Genomic DNA, 18,299 nt, shown 5'->3' with positions numbered 1-18,299 from the left:
ATGATCCAAAGCTTCCGAGGAGTGGTCAGGCACCGCAGGGCGCACGGTCGGAGACGGCCGAATGGTTCGGCAGCATGGCCGCGAGCGCTTGATGGAGGCCGAAGTGAAGTCACGTGCGAGCTATGTACAGTAAAACCTCATTAATACGTACCCGCTTACCAAGTAGTTGCGGTTAAAATGTAGTTGTGTGAATTCCCCGGCGTAGCCACCATTGAAACCAATGTATTGGCTGACCGCTTAAAACATAGTAGCCCATGAACTGCCTACCGCTTAATGCGTACTTGCCGTCGCGATTTGGCTGGCGCCATGCTATTACGCAAAACGTTTTCCGCCTTTCCGAAGAGCATTGTCAACGTGCAAACCGCTGGCGATTCAACACTGCGGCCATTTCGGCCATGTCGCGACGAGCGCGGCGATGTCCATGTCAATGGGGAGCCCGAGAAGCGTCGGCCGCTTCTGCGTTCTTGCGCGCGAATGCATCGTCGCCAGCCCTATCGCAGTAACCATCACCGTCACCCCCCACTCTACCCATGTCATGTGATCTCGCTACACCTCGAGGAAACCTCGCAGCGCGCGTGACGTGTTGTGGATGTGTTGCAGTTAGGCAAAGCGCGTCTTTGTTCCGTGTGCACGCGAACGGTGGGCACCATGCCGAAGCCTACGCGACCGAAGTATCGCGTGCTAACAGTTAAGGAGAAGTTGGACATTATTCGTTCAATTGAAAATGGAACTACGAAAAGTGCACAAGCGCGTGCGTGGGACTTGCCGTTAACAACGGTCTGCGGCATTTGGAATGCTCGGGAGAAGTTGAAAAGCAGGGCCCTGTCGAATATGAAGAGGTGCCGCTTAAGGGGATCAGCTTTTCCGGAAGTGGAAGAAGCTTTAGTGCTGTGGTTGAAAAAAGCAAGGTCAGAAAACCTGCCTGTCACCGGACCTCTCCTCGCCGAAAAAGCGGAAGTGTTTGCGGCCCAGCTCAACTGCAAAGACTTTTCGTGCAGTAACGGTTGGTTGGCCCGTTTTAAAGCACACTACAGCATAAGTTCGAGGGTGGTGTGCGGAGAGGCAGCACACGCGGACAAAGAGGGTGCCGAAGAATGGCAGAATGGGTTACTTCAACAAGAGCTGACCAGCTACGCCGCAGAAGACGTTTTCAACTTGGACGAGTCGGCGCTTTTTTACCGACTTCTGCCCAACAGGACGCTGGAGTTCAAGGGGGAACACTGCACCGGTGGCAAGCTTTCGAAAGAAAGAGTATCAGTTGCTTTTGCGGTCAACATGACCGATTTCTGGTCGGCGGCACAAGAATAAAGTGCACGTACGTACGTGTATTTGTTGGATATTTACTGTGCCTGAATTTCTTCTCTTTTGGGGCGTGAATAATGGCAAATTTTTATTAGTTGGTTAAGGTGTACTACCGGATAGTGCGTACTATTCCCGCATTCCCGCGAACTACGTATTAACGGGGTTTTACTGTATAGAGAGTGCTCTCTCTTCTTGAAGTTGGCCTGCACTGATAGAGTAGTGCACTCAAATCAATTTGTTCCCGGTGTCACTTTAAGGAGCCTGTGTCGATGGATTAAAGTCTTCTGAAAAAAAGGCTACTACTTTCGCTGACAACAGAGCTTTTATAGGCCACAAAAATGAAACACAGGTATATCACCACCACTCACAATTTTCGCGAACAAAGTGCGAGGGCGACTATATCTCTCAGGCTAGGCTGCAGCACCGTTCATTTGCATGTAGTGTTCAAGGAGTACTTCTTAGTCTTGATGTCACTAGTTGGAATCAAGCGTGTGGAAAAAAGAATTTTTGATCTTTAAATTCAGTTCTCACAGCAATAAACATCATCACACACAGACATCAAGTGTCAAACAAGTGATTCTTACTAAGAACAAGAATTGAACAAAGTTGTCCTCAGTGTCCCCGTTGACTGAATTTACACACACTACGCAAAAAACAACACAATGGGCCTTCAAAGCTCGTCCTCTTGCCAATCTTTGCTCTTCAGGAGCCAAAAACAAAATGGGGACATTTAAGCTACCCCTTAAGGGTACAACATACCGTAATGGGTTAATTCCCTTCTATTCAGAAGGTCATTTTTGCATTCATAGATCCCCGAGAGTCCTCATACCCCTCCTGACGCAGTGGTTAAGATATGCGCCACTGCCCTGCGATGGCAGGTGCTCCCAGCGGTGGGCCTTTACGCCGAGTCCCGAGCGACCAATCATTAATTTAAGCTTACTATCCAGTGGGCAGGTTGTGATGACGCCGCAATGTCACGTGACCAAGGTGGTCCATCTGCCTCCTAGGTTGCTCTCTGGGGACCACCTGCCAGAGCCATGAGCGTGATTTTTCGCTCACAATGCCGACGCTGACAACGCAGACACCAGATTTTCTGGACAACGGGGCCTTTAACACTATCGCAATAACCCAAACCACGTAGCATGGAGAGCCAGTATAGCGGTCATACAGAATCAGCTAAAGCAAGCAGATGTGCACTTCAAGCGTGGGGTCAGTGAAGATGCGACACCCGCACTCTTAAAGGTGCACTGAAGAGGAATCTGAACTCGTATTTTTACCCCTGGAACTCGATCTACAGATTCCAAGCGTTCTTAGAAACTTTGAATTATTGCCTTGTGCGGCCGATTTCCCCAGTTTAAATCTGATTAAACGTCCCGGTTCCTGCCCTTGCTTTTTTTTTTTTTTTGGAATTCCCTGCAGACGGTGGGAGGAGCCAACGAACCTTTCAACCAGTCCTGTGGCGGCTTGCCGCTCTGCCATTGGTGGAGTGACGTAGTGATCAGTGAAAGCAAAGAGTCCACGGGTATTCTTATTTCTGTGGACCTGATTTGCAGCTATATAGTCTCTAACTAGATCTGTTTATTCACGGAAACCTAAAAAACAAAATAAAAGCGAAGGCAAGCCGCCACGCGACTGCCTGAAAGGCACTCCATGCGTTGGTTGATTCCTCCCTCCGTCTGCAGGGAATTCAAAAAAGAAAGCGGGAGCTGGATGCGGGAGCCGATTTAAATTAGGAAAATCGGCCACACAGTGCAATAATTCGAAGTGTCTAAGAATTCTCGGAACGTGTAGACCATGTTCCCGCGGCAAAAAGACTAGCTCAGATTCCTCCCCAGTGCAATCTTAAGGGGAGATGAGGGTCTTAAAACTAACCTTTTTATTTATGGCTAGAATTTCATGAAATTTTGCACACAGATGCGTTTTTCTCTTCTGATTCCATATATGTAATCATAACTGAGCTGGTGGTCTTAGATCCTACGAAGTCTAGAATGTAATTAGGTAATTTTCTTACGCAGCTTTAATGACCTTTCTCATTGCATTTTGTTGCTTTTGTTTACATGAATTGATACCCAGGGAGTTCTCATACCCGGTGACATTCTTCGTTTTTCTCTAAAGGCATGTCATCCTGACATACTATGTCGAGAGTAAAAGGTCACAGTATTTGACACTGCAACTCGTTAAGCTAATTGTAAATTGCTATCTATACGTGGCCTAAACAAAAAAAGTAAGAATGTCATAGGGTATGAGAATTTGCTGGCTATCAATTCGCGTAATTAAAAGCAACAAAATGCAATGAGAAAGTTCATTAAAGCGGCGTAAGAAATTACCTAATTACACTCTAGAATTTAAGTTAACTTTCGATCTAAGACCACCAGCTCAATTATGACTACTTATTTGCAATCAGAAGAGAAAAACACATCTGTGTGCAAAATTTCATGAGATTTGAGCCACAAATAAAAAGGACAGTTTTTGGACCCTCGTCCCCCCTTAAGGAGGGACACTGGTCTTGAAAAGAAAATTTTATTAATTTAGTCACAGTTACGAAATTTTCAGGGCACATGTATTTTTGTGTGCTGATTCTAGATGTGTCATTTAATTTCATGTAAAACAATTCCTTGAGCACTTATGCACTTTTTATGCAAGTATTTTGCGGAGAGTTTTGAAGAAAATTTGCTGCAGGAAACTCGCTGAAATGTATGCCATTGGGTTCTCTTGACACCAAGGAATACAATAAGGGTAAAATTATCATCCTGGCTCTCATAGAACTTGAGTAATAGGTTACTGAAGCTACCACTTCACACACAGGAATTGGTTTGGTTAATGGGGTTTAACGTCCCAAAGCGACTCAGGCTATGAGAGACGCCGTAGTGAAGGGCTCCGGAAATTTCGACCACCTGGGGTTCTTTAACGTGCACTGACATCACACAGTACACGGGCCTCTAGAATTTCTCCTCCAAAGAAATTCTGCCGCCGCGGCCGGGATCGAACCCGCGTCTTTTGGGTCAGCAGCCGAGCACCATAACCACTGAGCCACCGCGGCGGCCACACACAGGAATACACACTTTCCTTCTCATTTCCGAAGCGACAACTTCAAAACTCTATAACTTAAGTTCTATGATAGGCAGGCAGACAATTTCACCCTTATTGTATTCCTTGGTGTCAAGAGAACCCAGTGGCATACATTTCAGCGAGTTTCCCGCAGCAAATTTCCTTCAAAACTCTCCGCAAAATACTAGCATAAAAAGTGCATAAGTGCTCAAGGAATTGTTTTACATAAAATTAAATGACATATTTAGAATCAGCACGCAAAAGTACATACGCCCTGAAGATTTCGTAACTGTGACTTCATTAATAAAAATATTTTTTTCAAGACCAGTGTCCCCCGCTAGCACCTTAGTTCCGCAATGAGACAGATGCAAGCACGAACACAAAACAGCCAACAAGCGTGACATACATCGATGGGTGATGGACTGCTGGCCCGCAGGAACTCCAGGCAGGAAGCACTGGTCAGGGAGCGGTAGGGCACGCTTCCACACTCGTAGTCCCCTGCCAAAAGGGCACACACACTTGCAGCCTCCAGAGCAAAAAGAACTTCACCGCTCAAGTCAGAGATGCAAAAACCTTGGAGACCGTTTCTTCACATGCTGAGTCTGCTTTTAAATACATCTAATACTACTAATACATATAATACTAATACATATAATAATACATATACTAATACATATAATAATACATATAATAATACATATACTGATACATATAATACATATAATACTACTAATACATCTTTGCAGAAATTTGTAACTTTGGTAGAAGAACAGTTGCGCGATAATTAAATAGATAATTAAATCATAATTATTCAAGTACAACAGACCACTCGTATCAAATGTATAAAATTGCACCCTTTTCTGTGAAAAATACTCTCGTTATGTGTTTTATTTTCTGTTATCTGTGTTTTTTTTTCCCATACTCATGTAGTTACTTGCAAATAACAGTGTTTTTAACCCTTTCGCTGTCACGGACGTACCGGTACGTTTTCGCGCTTCCCCCCCACAGTGTCACTGACGTACCGGTACGTTCTCTATCGTGCGTTCAAAATTTCGCGCTTGAGCGCAAAGCTGACGCTCTTGCACTAGCCGCGCCATCTGTTGAATCTTTCTACAAGTTCGTATTTTCTCCTTACTGTTTTGGTACGTGTATTGGAAGAGTACGGAGCGACTGCCATCCCACCCCTCTCTCTTTGCTGAGTGGCGCGGTCGCTCCGCGTTCGCCGGATCATGACGCGCGCGCTTGTGGTTATGGGTCCAAGGGTTGTTCTGCCATCTGCCGCTGTTTTGCAGGTTTTTATTTTTCTTCTGTCGGCGTGTGAGGTACGGCGCTTCAAGTTCAAGGACGCGCGCCGTTGCCACTCCGAGAAAGTCAAAGAAACCGACACATGACTCGATCGCTGCTTTCGCTCTCTCGTCGCACCCTCGCTTGCGGCTGGCAGCAGCAAACGTAAAGCTCCTCTAACTTTGTTTTAGCCTTTTTCCATCTCCCTCTCTCATCTTTATTACACAGCGTCCCATTTCTCTCCGTTTTGCGGGCCACTGAAAGCACACCCCCGCTGCGCGCCGTTACTTTCGGATATGGCTGATCGCGCGGGACCTTCCTCTGCGCATTGGAGCGGTGGCTCTTCCGATTCTGAATACGAGCCGAGCTCGGATTCGGACTCGGACAGGACAGCGTCTCATCCGAGGAAGAGGCGAGTTCCGCATCGCCAGATTTTGATGTTGAAACAGCGGGACCATCATCCCGGAAGCGTGCGACACTGGGGGTGCGTCACGGGCAGAAACACCCGACAGCGAAAGGGTTAATGTATACCATTCCATTTGTATTCGCTTTGTACCTTCTTACTATATGCCCATCCTGTAAAAATCCCAATGGGATTGACAGTATGTGAAATAAATAAATAAATACAATAAATAAATAAATATTGATTCCTTTTCACGAAAAACAAGTCCTTGCTTTTGAGCGCTGTTTTTGTGATAAGAGGATAAATTAAAAAAAAACATGACCACACACTTTGATAAGAGAATAAATAAAGAAAACCATGATAAGAGAATAAATAAAAAAAAACCATGGCCAAGACTCTTCGAAATGCATATATGCTACTGATTTTTACAGAAACCAAGGACTACAACGGGAATAGAATCAGGATCTTACACTTCCTCTGAGTACAGGTAATGAGTAATCAGGAGAGCAATACCTTGCGTCTGTGGTCAGAACAGAGCTCTCCAATGCACACACCCGGGCACAGAAAAAAAAAACCTAAGCATCCACTACAGTATTTGAGATCCCACCTTACACTAGTTATTGTCAAAAAGTGGACAATCGTTTCAGCAACAAGCACTGGAACTCTGCGTATATGAGCTCGAGCCGTATAGCAGGTGTGATAAGAGATATCTACCTTTCTAGCAAAGGCAATGCGAAATTTAATCAAAGGACCTGACAACTCGTGGCGGTTCACTGCACCCGCAAAAGGGCCTGCGCCCACGCCAACGGTGAACTAGTAAGGCGAACAGTAATGAAAGACTGTCGTTCCCACGCCAGCGTAATCCTCTGCTTTGGTTGTAAAAAAGACACCAGCATGATGCCTTATGCTGCCTCGAGTGTGCTCGCCAGTGAATATTGGCTTCCCCCAACATGAAAATAGCCGAGTACACGCTACCCGAGTACATCTACCCGCCACTCACATCTACTCGCAAGTCACGTCCACTCACAACCACTCACATCGACTCACCACTCATGTCCGCTCACGACTCGTCTCTACTCACACTCACAACTACTCATCTCACACTCATGACCATCCCACTCACATCAACTCATCTCGCACTCACATGTCCACTCGCACTCGCAGCCACTCATGCTCATGACTGCTCACGACTCATCTCTACTCCCAATCACATCCACTCACTCACGCTCACACTCATCTCCACTCACACAACCACTCATCTCGTGCTCACACTAGTCATCACTCACACTCACAACCACTCATCTCACACTCATGACCACCCCACTCAAATCCACTCATCTCTCACTCGCAGCCACTCACGCTCATGACCGCTCACGACTCATCTCTACTCCCAATCACATCCACTCACTCACGCTCACACTCATCTCCACTCACACAACCACTCATCTCGTGCTCACACTAGTCATCACTCACATTCACAACCACTCATCTGACACGACCACCCCACTCAAATCCACTCATCTCGCACTCGCAGCCACTCACGCTCATGACCGCTCGCCACTTATCTCTACTCCCAATCACATCCACTCACTCACGCTCACACTCATCTCCACTCACACAACCACTCATCTCCACTCACACAACCACTCATCTCCACTCACACAACCACTCATCTCGAGCTCACACTAGTCATCACTCACACTCACAACCACTCATCTCGCACTCACACTCATGACCACCCACTCACATCCACTCACTCACACACACGTCCATTCACACTCTCAACAGTTCACTCACACTCACATCCACTCACTCGCACCCACACTCATCTCTACTCACACTCACAACCACTCATCCCACACTCATACTCTTGACCACTCGCACTCACACACACTACTCACAGTCAACCATTCACTCACACTAATAACCTCCCACACTTACATCCACAAACTCAAACTCACAACCACTCACCCACACTCACTCATGTACACTCATGAGTGAGTGTGGTGAGTGTGCCGACCTATGCATATAACACATCAACCTCCTAAAAATCATACGCAAATATTTTTCACGGGTGCAAGCTCAACTTGAACCATTAAGTAAGCAAGCAGATATGCATGATTATCATTTCAAGCATTTCTGAGAGCAAATATCTGTTTCAGTCTTGAGAATCTGCTTGAGAACATTCTGCCACACACCTGCAATGCGGCCCAGGAGCTTCTGTGTTCGTCCGGCCAGTTCCAAGGCAACCGGCACATCAGCTTCCTTGATGCAGGGTTTCTGCAAGCCATCCCCAAAAGCCCTCCATGCAGTGTGTGTTGTGTCCTCTGCGAACTACAGGACAAGGTGGTACAATGACTTTTTATGAAACAATGACAACAAGTACAATGACTTTACAATGAAACACAAGGACTAGAAAACCAAATGACAGGCACAAAATAGTTTTACTCATGAAAACGTGGACTTGTAACAGTGTGCAAAACAAAAGAGAAATGACGACTATTTGACATGCACATCACTAACTTGTTCTTGCAATGAAGTGGAAGCTATGGAGAAAAATATGCCCTCTCTACCTGAGCAGTGGAATACAGTCCCCACTTGCAGTTACTTGTTTTCTCTTAAAACATAATACATTGTCAATATTCGTTATATAAGACATACTTCAAACACTACTGTAAACCACTACACTACACTACGCCCTCCACTACGGCATCTCTCATAGCCTGAGTTGCTCTGGGACGTTAAACACACCCATAAACCAACCAACCAACTACTGTAAACTTTCAATATTGGAAACAGAAGGAAAAAAAACTTTTCTTGACAATAACAAATTTACAAAGAAAGTGTAGTTGCAAGAAGCTTCAATAGATGGTGCCAGCTACTCTAGCAATGGAATGACGTTACCACAGGGACAGGAGCACTACAGGCAGAAGGAGGCTGCCAACTGCTAGGCAGAATCACACAACTGCGGGCGCTCCGCTCCAATACCTTCCCTTCATTTCCAAGAAAAGCTGTCGCTGAGTATATCCATGCACCGTGTCAGGCGCCAGTTAATATACAACCGTAGTATGCCTACCAGCATGCCTACCCCTGAGAATGTGCAGGAGCAAATGCTGAGCAGACAGCAGAGAAATGTTTGGTTTGGTTTTATGGGGTTTAGCGTCCCAAAGCGACTAAGGCTAGGAGAGACGCCATAGTGGAGGGCTCCGGTAATTTCGAACACCTGGGGTTCTTTAACGTGCACTGACATCGCACAGTACACGAGCCTCTAGAATTTCTCCTCCAAAGAAATTCAACCGCCGCGGCCGGGATCGAACCTGCGTCTTTCGGGTCAGCAGCCGAAAACAGCAGAGAAATGTGGTTGGTTGGTTTATGGGGTTTAACGTCCCAAAGCGACTAAGGCTATGAGAGACGCCGTAGTGGAGGGCTCCGGAAATTTCGACCACCTGGGGTTCTTTAACGTGCACTGACATCACACAGTACACGGGCCTCTAGAATTTCTCCTCCAAAGAAATTCAGCCGCCGCGGCCGGGATCGAACCCGCGTCTTTCGGGTCAGCAGCCGAGCACAGCAGAGACATGTGGAATGAACACCATGTGCATTGTCCAAAGCAATGCTCGCCAACTATTTCTGTAGCAACATCACCATGCTTTAGACTAGAAACATGAAGGAGGTCCCTGCAACCTACGATTCCAGTGCACACCATTGTCCAGTGGAAGCATGAGTACACTGGCAAATGTCAAGTGTAGATGGCGCTAGACCTCTGGGACTAGAATGTTGCTGAACAATGGTGCCCTCACCTGGACAAAAATTATGGACAGTGAATACAGGCCACCTAGTCACACCAGGACACGCTAGCCAGCAACTGTTGCTGGCAGATCACATGCACACCCTCATAGTCATACCGTTCAGCTCAGCGGGTGTGAAGGTCATCACCACCCGCTTAAAGGGGGATGAGGGGATCGAAGGCAACTTCTCTATTTTTCGACTTAGAGTGATGAAATTTGGAAGACCGGCTTAAAACAGCATCAAACAATCAGATATAAAGTTTCGCAATGAAAGCTTTAGTAGTTTCTCTTATCATTGTTTAATGTCGTCCCCATGTTGCTTGCTTGTGGAAAGCCTAGCATGACAAAAAAAAAAGCTACAGGTCTGTAAATGCTTTTAATATTTACTAAGAAGTGCGGAGTAAATAAAGACTCTCTCAAATTTTTTTTTTAATTTCTCTGCTCTTTTTTATAAAGGACACAATATGCACCTTCTTTTATGTTTTGAATGTGTCATGCTTTAATAGGGAATATTCAAAATTCCGCAAGTGCGCTTTCCCGCATAACAATGTTGCCCCCAACAAGATGGCGGACCATGCGTTTCCAGCTGAAACAAAGCAAGACTGGTTTTTTGCTTGATTCTTCCAAAATACGTTTCTTACATTCTATCCACACCTTTAGCGCCTGTCCTGAAGCCCATGTAGTTCCTTTATAGCGAAGTCGGCCATCTTGTTAGGGGCAACATTGTTATGCGGGAAAGCGCACTTGCGGAATTTTGAATATCCCCTATTGCCATGTAATAAAAACATGTGAGTCTAAATGGTAAATCTGAGACTGTCTTGACAGAGACTACATTTCAGTGATCACAACAAAACAGGGTAAAAATCCATGCACCCATTGCTGTGCTACGCTTTCCACGAACAAGGTATTAAGCTGAAAACAAACTTTCGAGAAAACAAGCCTGAAAGTTTTAAGCTAACACACACTTTCTATGTGTAGATGCCGACAAATATATTTATTTGGAGCGCTTAAAGTTGATTTTTGGGTGAAATATTTCACCACAACATAGAAACAGTGTTGGAGATGCCAAAAAGTGTACTTTTCAAAAATCGACTTTTTTCGCGATTTTTGCAATCTGATCCCCACATCACCCCTTAACTAAGTCCACCACAAAACAAAGGCCTTTCCCATATCCCTCCAATTAACCCTGTTCTGTGCCAACTGCAACCACCTTATCCCCGCAATTTTCCTAACCCCATCCATCCACCTGTCCTGCTGCCCCCTGCTACGCTTGCCTTCTTTGGAAGCCATCATCATCACCAGCCTGACTATGCCCACTGCAGGGCAAAGGCCTCTCCCATGTCTCTCCAATTAACGCTGTCCTTTGCCAGTTGCGACCACCATATCCCCGCAGAGTTCTTAATCTCATCTGCCCACCTAACTTTCTGCCGCCCACTGCTACGCTTGCCCTCTCTTGGAATCCACGCTGTTACCCTTAAGGACCAGCGGTTATCTTGCCTTCATATTACATGCCCCGGCCAAGCCCATTTTCTCCTCTTGATTTCGACTAGGATGTCATTAATCCGCGTTTGTTACCTCACCTGCTCTGCCCGCTTCCCCAAAGGAGCAAAACCACGAAGAAGCAGTGATACAGCTACATGGTAAAGACAAAACGTTAACAAGTCGTTGAGGTTTAGTGCCCACAGCTGTGCGCAAGGGAGCCGAAGTAAGAGCTAGAATTCATTCGTTGAGCTTGGGAATTTCTTTCACCTTACTTCCTTCACAGCTTCTCTAATCAGCAGCAACAGGTTTTGTCACCCTGGCCACCTTGCGAACTCAGAGTTGCTGCCGACTGCTGCAGCATTTTTACTGTCCAGAGATCTGAGCATAAAATATAAGCACTCATCCAGGAAGAAAAACTAGAAAGATCTTTATATATCATATTTTCTTTGCTTTTACTTTTCTACGCTGGATGGCGCTGCAATCACATGTCCTCAACAGCTGCTGCTTCAGGTGCCAAATGTCTGGGACGGGCGCCTTCACTTCTAAGGCCCCTAGCGTCAAAGGCTATCTCTGTGATGCCCGTGTGACAGGTGTATACCACATATTGCCGTGCATAAGTCGACGTTTTTTTTTTTGATGTCCTTCCAAAGCTGGGGGGCCGACTTATAACCGAAGTCAATGTATATGCGGGGTCAAAAGTAGGTAATTTCGACCGGATAATATCACGCCCCGTATGCTCGTAATTCCATAATAGTTGTCAGACACGGCGCGAAAGTGGATCTGCTTAAAAAACTTGAATTTAATTGAGATATGCACCAAAGGTTTGTTTTAATACGATAGCAACTTGTTATCAACAAACCAGTGGCAGCAGTGGCTCATAAGATGATGATCGCGACTGTGTCCTCACAAGCGACAATGAGTCAGAGATGTCTCGTGAACAAATAAATGTTTCTTTATGACTCGGCCTTCTGAAAAACTTTTTGGACGAGCTAGGACCGCAGGGTGTGGCAGCGTCGACCTAAATTTGGAGTTCACGTTTTTTTTGCTCAAAGGGGGTCGCGAGTTGAGGGGTCGACTTATAATCAGAGTCTACTTATAATCAACAATATATGGTAACTCGCATTTGTTCTCTGACCCACTCAACTCTCTTCCTGTCTGTTAACATTACACCTGTTTTTTTTTCCTTCGCATAGCTCGCTGCATTATCCTTAAGTTTAAGTTCGACCATTTTCATTAGCCTCCATGTTTATGGCCCATGAAAAGTATTGGCAAGATACAGCTCTTGAAATACTTTCTTCTTGAGGGATATTGGTAAACTGCTAGTCGTCATGCGAGAGTGCCTACCAAGCACACTCCACCTCATTCTTATTCTCCTTGTTATTCCACACTCACGGAGTGGAACGCAGTCGCTACCTGCACTAACTAGACGCATTCTCCAATCACTTCCGGGGCATTGCTGCCTATCATAGACTGCTGTTCCTTTCCTAGGCTGCTGAACTGCCAAGTGTGAGAGTATGAGATCGAACTCCGACCGCATCTCCATTATGCTGAAGATGCCTGTGCTATGTCAGAACGTGTAAAAGAACTTCGAGCGGTGGAAACTGATCCCGATTCCTTCCCTGCAGCGACTCCTCCTTTCCTCTTTTCATCCCTAACATCACAGCACGGTTCAGGTGTCCATTGAGAGTGCAACCATCCCCACATGAGATACAAGTCTTCATAAAGTACTACAGTACAAATTTCTACACATTTAAGAACGCACTGTTAGTAGGTTGTGCGGTGACAAAGACGTCCGCAAGTGCCACCCATGCGAGGGTGCTAGTGTCTTAATAGCTGTTAAAACAAACACTGGAGGGCGCCCTAGAGAGCATGGAAAGAGACCAGTGGAAAGCCGTTGTCCGTGTGGCAGCCATGCATGTTGTGTGACTGCTGGAGTACGACAGCAGCAAATCAAAGTCAGAGGGGAAGGAATGAAATGGTTAAGCAGCAATGCTTACCTCACGGCTGTTCTCACACAGTGTGACGTTGAAAGGTGCATCGGCACGCGGCCGATCTTGTGCATTGGCATCAGAAGGCAGATGACCTGAAACAAGTAGTGATCCAACAATATTTTGACACTAAAGTTGAAGACCCTTTCGGAAATATGATCTCGTGAAATCACTGAGCCAGCCAAGATACTAGCTTTGAAAGAACAGTGCACAAGCAAACCTTCAGTTTTACTTTCTGAAAAACAACTTGCCTACCTGTTATGTGATTCCATATTTTGGTCGTGCAACCCAGCTTTATAATGTGTTTCATGACATTTGCCTTATTTTCTTCATATGCTGTACCCTCCATTAGTTATTCACTTGGCTTTTACTTCACTGTTCCTTGTATCTCTTTAGCTTTTTACTGTGTTGCTTGTTGGCCTTTTACCTATTTTATCGTTTTTAGCTTTTAAGATCATGGCTTTCACTGTTATCACCGTGGGTTTTTTGCAGTGTTTCTTATTGGCTGTTCATCTTAGCAATGTTTAGTTTTCACCTTTTGCATAAAAAAAAAATAGTTTTGCAGGTTTTGCTGGATAATGCCTTCCCTCATGTGGAAAAATTCTGCCTGTCCTGTCATGCCGTTTTCTGGTTTTATTGGTGTTTCCTGACAAGTTTTCAAGATCAAAATGGTTCTTAATAGCTTTCTAAGTCATGGGTCTGGACTAGACACTGTATAAATATGTAATATGTTGTCCCTGTTTATTCTGAAATAAAAGTTGTTAGTTCAGTGATTCAGCCCACGCCATCCTTCTTCTACTTGTCCGTTGACTTCTTGCGCTGGTTCATCAAAGATCATGGAAGGCGAACTAAGCCAAATGCATGTGTTACTTTCAGAATTTTTTCTCGAGAACCACGGTTAGCTGTGTTAAGAAACCTGAGCTGGTCTAAATTAATCCAAAGCCCACCACTAGGGTGTCCCACAGCCAGTGCTGCTTCGGGACATTAAACCCCAACATTACAATTTAAAATTTTTGTGTAGGACCTTCACACAACGCTCTGTTTTGAATGACTTTGTATAGCAGTGTACTTCTTTGATGTGTCTTTCCTTGTGCATTAATTAAAAATGCATTAATTAAAACTTCCCCATTTTTCTACAAATGTTTTGTTGTTGCCTTAATGCTCATGCATTGTTTTATTACACCTGTACCTTATCCTGCAGACCTTTAACAACCACCGAAATGCACGTTCACTTTGGCTGCTGAATTTCCTACAGCCTGAAAAGACCTGTGATATTTGCACTGCTACCATAAAAGAGCTACATGGTTTATCTCATTGTTCGTCTTTCTGTTCACTGAAAAATACACGTTTTTATGCTTCACAACTAAGACCTTTTTCAAGCATGTTCTATAACAACATGACGGGTGCGCTTCAGGTGGAACACGAGCCACCCCCATAGTTTCAGCTAGGTTGTGCTGACTTAGCTAAGGGTACAGTATACTGAAACTTGTTGCTAATGCTACTAGCTTAAGCAATCATTGAAGGAGTAGAGACAACAAATTTTTTGCTGAACTCTTTTTCTTCTTCAGAATGGTGAGTTAGACATTAGTCAACATAGATCACCGAAAGTAATTTTTTGCCTGTGAATAGTTAACACTTCATTACTGAATTTTTTCTCTCTCATGCGGAGTTTCAGTTTTAGATTCAACAACTGAACTGTAGGTGTGACAAACAGCAGCACTGAGGTTACATAAGGTAGACTAAAACTGTGAAACAATCGCTGCTTTGTCGTTTTGATTCACCCTAACTCTTGCACATGACTGCCTCAGGGTCCGGAATAACATCACAGGAACGAGCACCAATTATATTGCAGTTACTGGGCTCATCAAATGACTTCAACCACACCTGTGACGTTGTAGCTACAGCATAGCTCTTGAAACAGAAAAAGAGACAGCCTGGTGGAAGAAGATTCAATCACGAACTAATTACTGGTCACAGACGAATTCCACATGGTGCTACACCTTTAATCCCCGCGACTCATGCTAAAGCTAGAACACACCATGAAAATTGGGGTCTCCACTCTTTCATAACAGCTGCAGAGTCTGCTCTCTATTTGCACATTTTATAAACTAAACGAAAAGCGAAAGGGAAGAATGGAAACATGACCAAAAGGTTTAAATCAGCTTTATAACACTGATTTTTCTGCGACACACCGCTGCAATACAAATTTACAGTCGCTTCCATACGTGACCCATACTGAGCTCACCAATGTGTGACGGGTAGCGTACGCCCAGGTAGGCCGCACCCAAGAACACAAAGAAGCAGGCAGCAGCCAGGAGCAACACGAACGAGACCCACTGGTAGCGGGGCTTCGGTTCTGCAAGCGCTGTGTAACCATTGCCCCGACTTGTATCTGCAAGACAACAACAAATCGTATGAAGTCCCGATTTGGTTTGGTAGGCTACCGTTAACACACCACTTCATAACAGTACACAACTGCTGGCATTTTTTGGCCGATGTGACACTTGCGACACTGAAAACTGCCAAGTGTGTTCCAGCTCATCGTAGCTTGGCGAACTGCCAATGCTGAACAGTTAACTCTGCCAATGAGGACATGACAGCCTGTCACATGATTACAACGTTTGGTTTAGGTTTGGTTTATGGAGTTTAAAGGGACACTGAGGAGAAATTTAAGTTGGCTTGTATCGACAGAATACCAGCTCCTTATTACAAAAACGCCACTCATACTGACAACAAAGCTCTTGTAACGTAGAAAAGAGCACGAACCAAAATACAGGTATCGCCGCCACAGGCCAAACTCGCAAGTACAAGCGTGATGACGTCATAGGACAAAACAGTGTTGCTAGGACCAATGGTTCTAGCAACACTAGGACACGAGAAACCACAAATCACTGAGGCGCAGCCAGCCAATGCGTGCGCAAATCTCCTTGGCATCGCCAGATAGCGCCACGTGCCCGGCAGCTACGTGCGCTCCTGCAGCATTGGGACCAATCAGCGCCTGCTCACCGGCAGTAGGCGGCCTCCCGGTATTCCGCTAACAGTAACAAGGTACACGGTAGGGTAAAGGTGTCTTTTTGCGAGAACTTCGTTGACGACTTCGAGAACGGGATCCATGTTAACGCTGACAAAACACCGGTGCAAACGTAAACGAAGCGACAGTAACGACGGCCGCAATAGCCGATAGATGCCTTCAACGTGCGGCCGGCGGTAGCTTTCTTTTCGGCTGCTGTTAGGCCGCACTGCTGGCCGCCAGAAATCACGGAGTCTGCGTTACGTCATGTGCACGTCATGTTTCACGTCACTTAGTCCTGTGTCATCGTAAGAGAGTCCCAAGTTTGAATCAGAGCGGCAGGAAAAACTTTTTCAACTTCGAATCCAAATTTCTTAGAAATAAATGCATCTTTTGCTGCCAGCCAAGTGGCAACAAAGCCATGAAATGTTGAACTATTGAATTTTGCTTTTTTAAAAATATTAATAGAGCTCTCTTCACTGTCCCTTGAACGTCCCAATGCGACTCTGGTTATGAGGGACGCCGTAGTGGAGGGCTCCGGAAATTTCGACCACCTGGGGTTCTTTAAAGTATGGCAGGTGCCCCTTAAAGGAGGTGCTCCAACCACTGGCATCAACCTCTTGTCACAACGTCATTGTGGTCAGACACCTCGCACCTGCGAAGGCAGGCTAACAGCCTTAACAGTTTACTGCGACGTCATGATGCCATTGGTTGAGCGGTCTCCAATGAGAGAATCTGCCGCTTTGTTCACAAGTTGTGTCTGACTATAGCTTCCGTAGAATTATTCTGCCTGGAGTCACACATGCAACGCTACCTGATCTCTCAGGTCAACTGCATGTGTTGCAATTTTAGAACTCAAAATGGTTTGGTTGATTGGTGTATGCGGCCTAAAGTCCCAAAGCAACTCAGGCTATAAGGCACGCGTAGTGGAGGGCTCCGGATAATTTCAACCGCCTGGGCTTCTTTAATGTGCACTGACATCACACATTACACGGGCCTCGAGCACAGGCCTCTAGCACGACAAGTGTTTGTTACTTCCAAGGTGTTAATTGGGATCCGTAGAGGTCCCGAAACGTCATTTGTTTTTACCCTATTGTTCTTTCTTCCTTTTCCCTTTTCCTGTCCTTTTCTTGGCGAGTGTTAGGTTTTTCAGAATGATACCATTTTCTCGCCAGATGAGTTTTCGTCAGACTCTAGACACCGTTGTTTAAGAGGCTTCAGTAGCCTCTCTAGTTCACTGGTTGGTACCTGTGTGTGTTTCAAAGCAGTCTTCGAATAGAGATGCGCATTGGTGGGAGTGAAATTGAGCAGCCCGCTTCGCGCATTGTGGTGATGCTCACATACGTAACCTTTCAGGAAACAGCCAATTTTTCGAATGCACTGCGCGGTCAGAATGAAGCACAAATGTTGGAGTGTGTGGCTTTCAGCCCAGTCAGAAGCACCTAGCGTGTGGTCACGGGCATGAGGGCCCGCGTCCAACCATGATTTTGCCTGGTTGTTGCTTGCTTAATTTAAGCTTTTGCTCAGTGCCGCCACAGAGTCTCTGTATCAACACAATAGCAAGACGGCTAGGTTGAACATACATGGTGACCTACCAGTGTGAAAGACACGGGCAAACAGAAGACATACAGGATACGGGATTCTGTTTTAGCTGGTTGGTTAGCTCGGTGTGTGCACAAGTGGCTGCTGGCACTGTCAGGCTGTTTGATGGTGACCGCACATTTTCAAGCTCAGTGGCAAACTTTTTTTGCAGGCACTGAGGCAATAACAGGCTTGTTCTTTGCTTTGCTGCACACAGCTGCTTTCACAACCGCTGGTGAGCTGACTAAACTTGAGAGAAACCTGGCGACATAGCTGTGCAAGCCACAAGAAAAACACACCCTGCTGGTGCTCACCAGTGTGTTGCAACGTGTGTGCACATGGGAAAATGTGTCCCCATTCCATTGGCAACACTCTCACGCTTCGGTGTAATAGAATAAAGCATGCAATGATGG

General features: G+C 45.6%; 1 protein-coding gene across 2 annotated transcripts in view; it reads right to left on the bottom strand.

Moving 5' to 3' along the window:
• Positions 1–18,299, bottom strand: part of MAN1 (LEM domain-containing inner nuclear membrane protein MAN1) — a 51,037-nt gene that overhangs the window by 31,232 nt on the left and 1,506 nt on the right. The window contains exons 2-5 of one of the 2 annotated variants that reach the window (XM_089551490.1): positions 15,541–15,687; positions 13,305–13,390; positions 8,236–8,371; positions 4,757–4,848 (exon numbers count right to left, since the gene is read on the bottom strand). In XM_089551490.1, the coding sequence (XP_089407616.1) occupies positions 4,757–4,848; positions 8,236–8,371; positions 13,305–13,390; positions 15,541–15,687 (461 nt within the window). The remainder of the gene's footprint in view (positions 1–4,756; positions 4,849–8,235; positions 8,372–13,304; positions 13,391–15,540; positions 15,688–18,299) is intronic. The other variant, XM_089551491.1, reaches the window with a different exon arrangement.

The sequence above is a fragment of the Amblyomma mixtum genome, chromosome 7 (genome assembly GCF_055824585.1).
Source record: "Amblyomma mixtum isolate Tamu chromosome 7, ASM5582458v1, whole genome shotgun sequence".
NCBI lineage: Eukaryota > Metazoa > Arthropoda > Arachnida > Ixodida > Ixodidae > Amblyomma > Amblyomma mixtum.
This window is presented reverse-complemented; position numbering and strand designations above follow the sequence as displayed.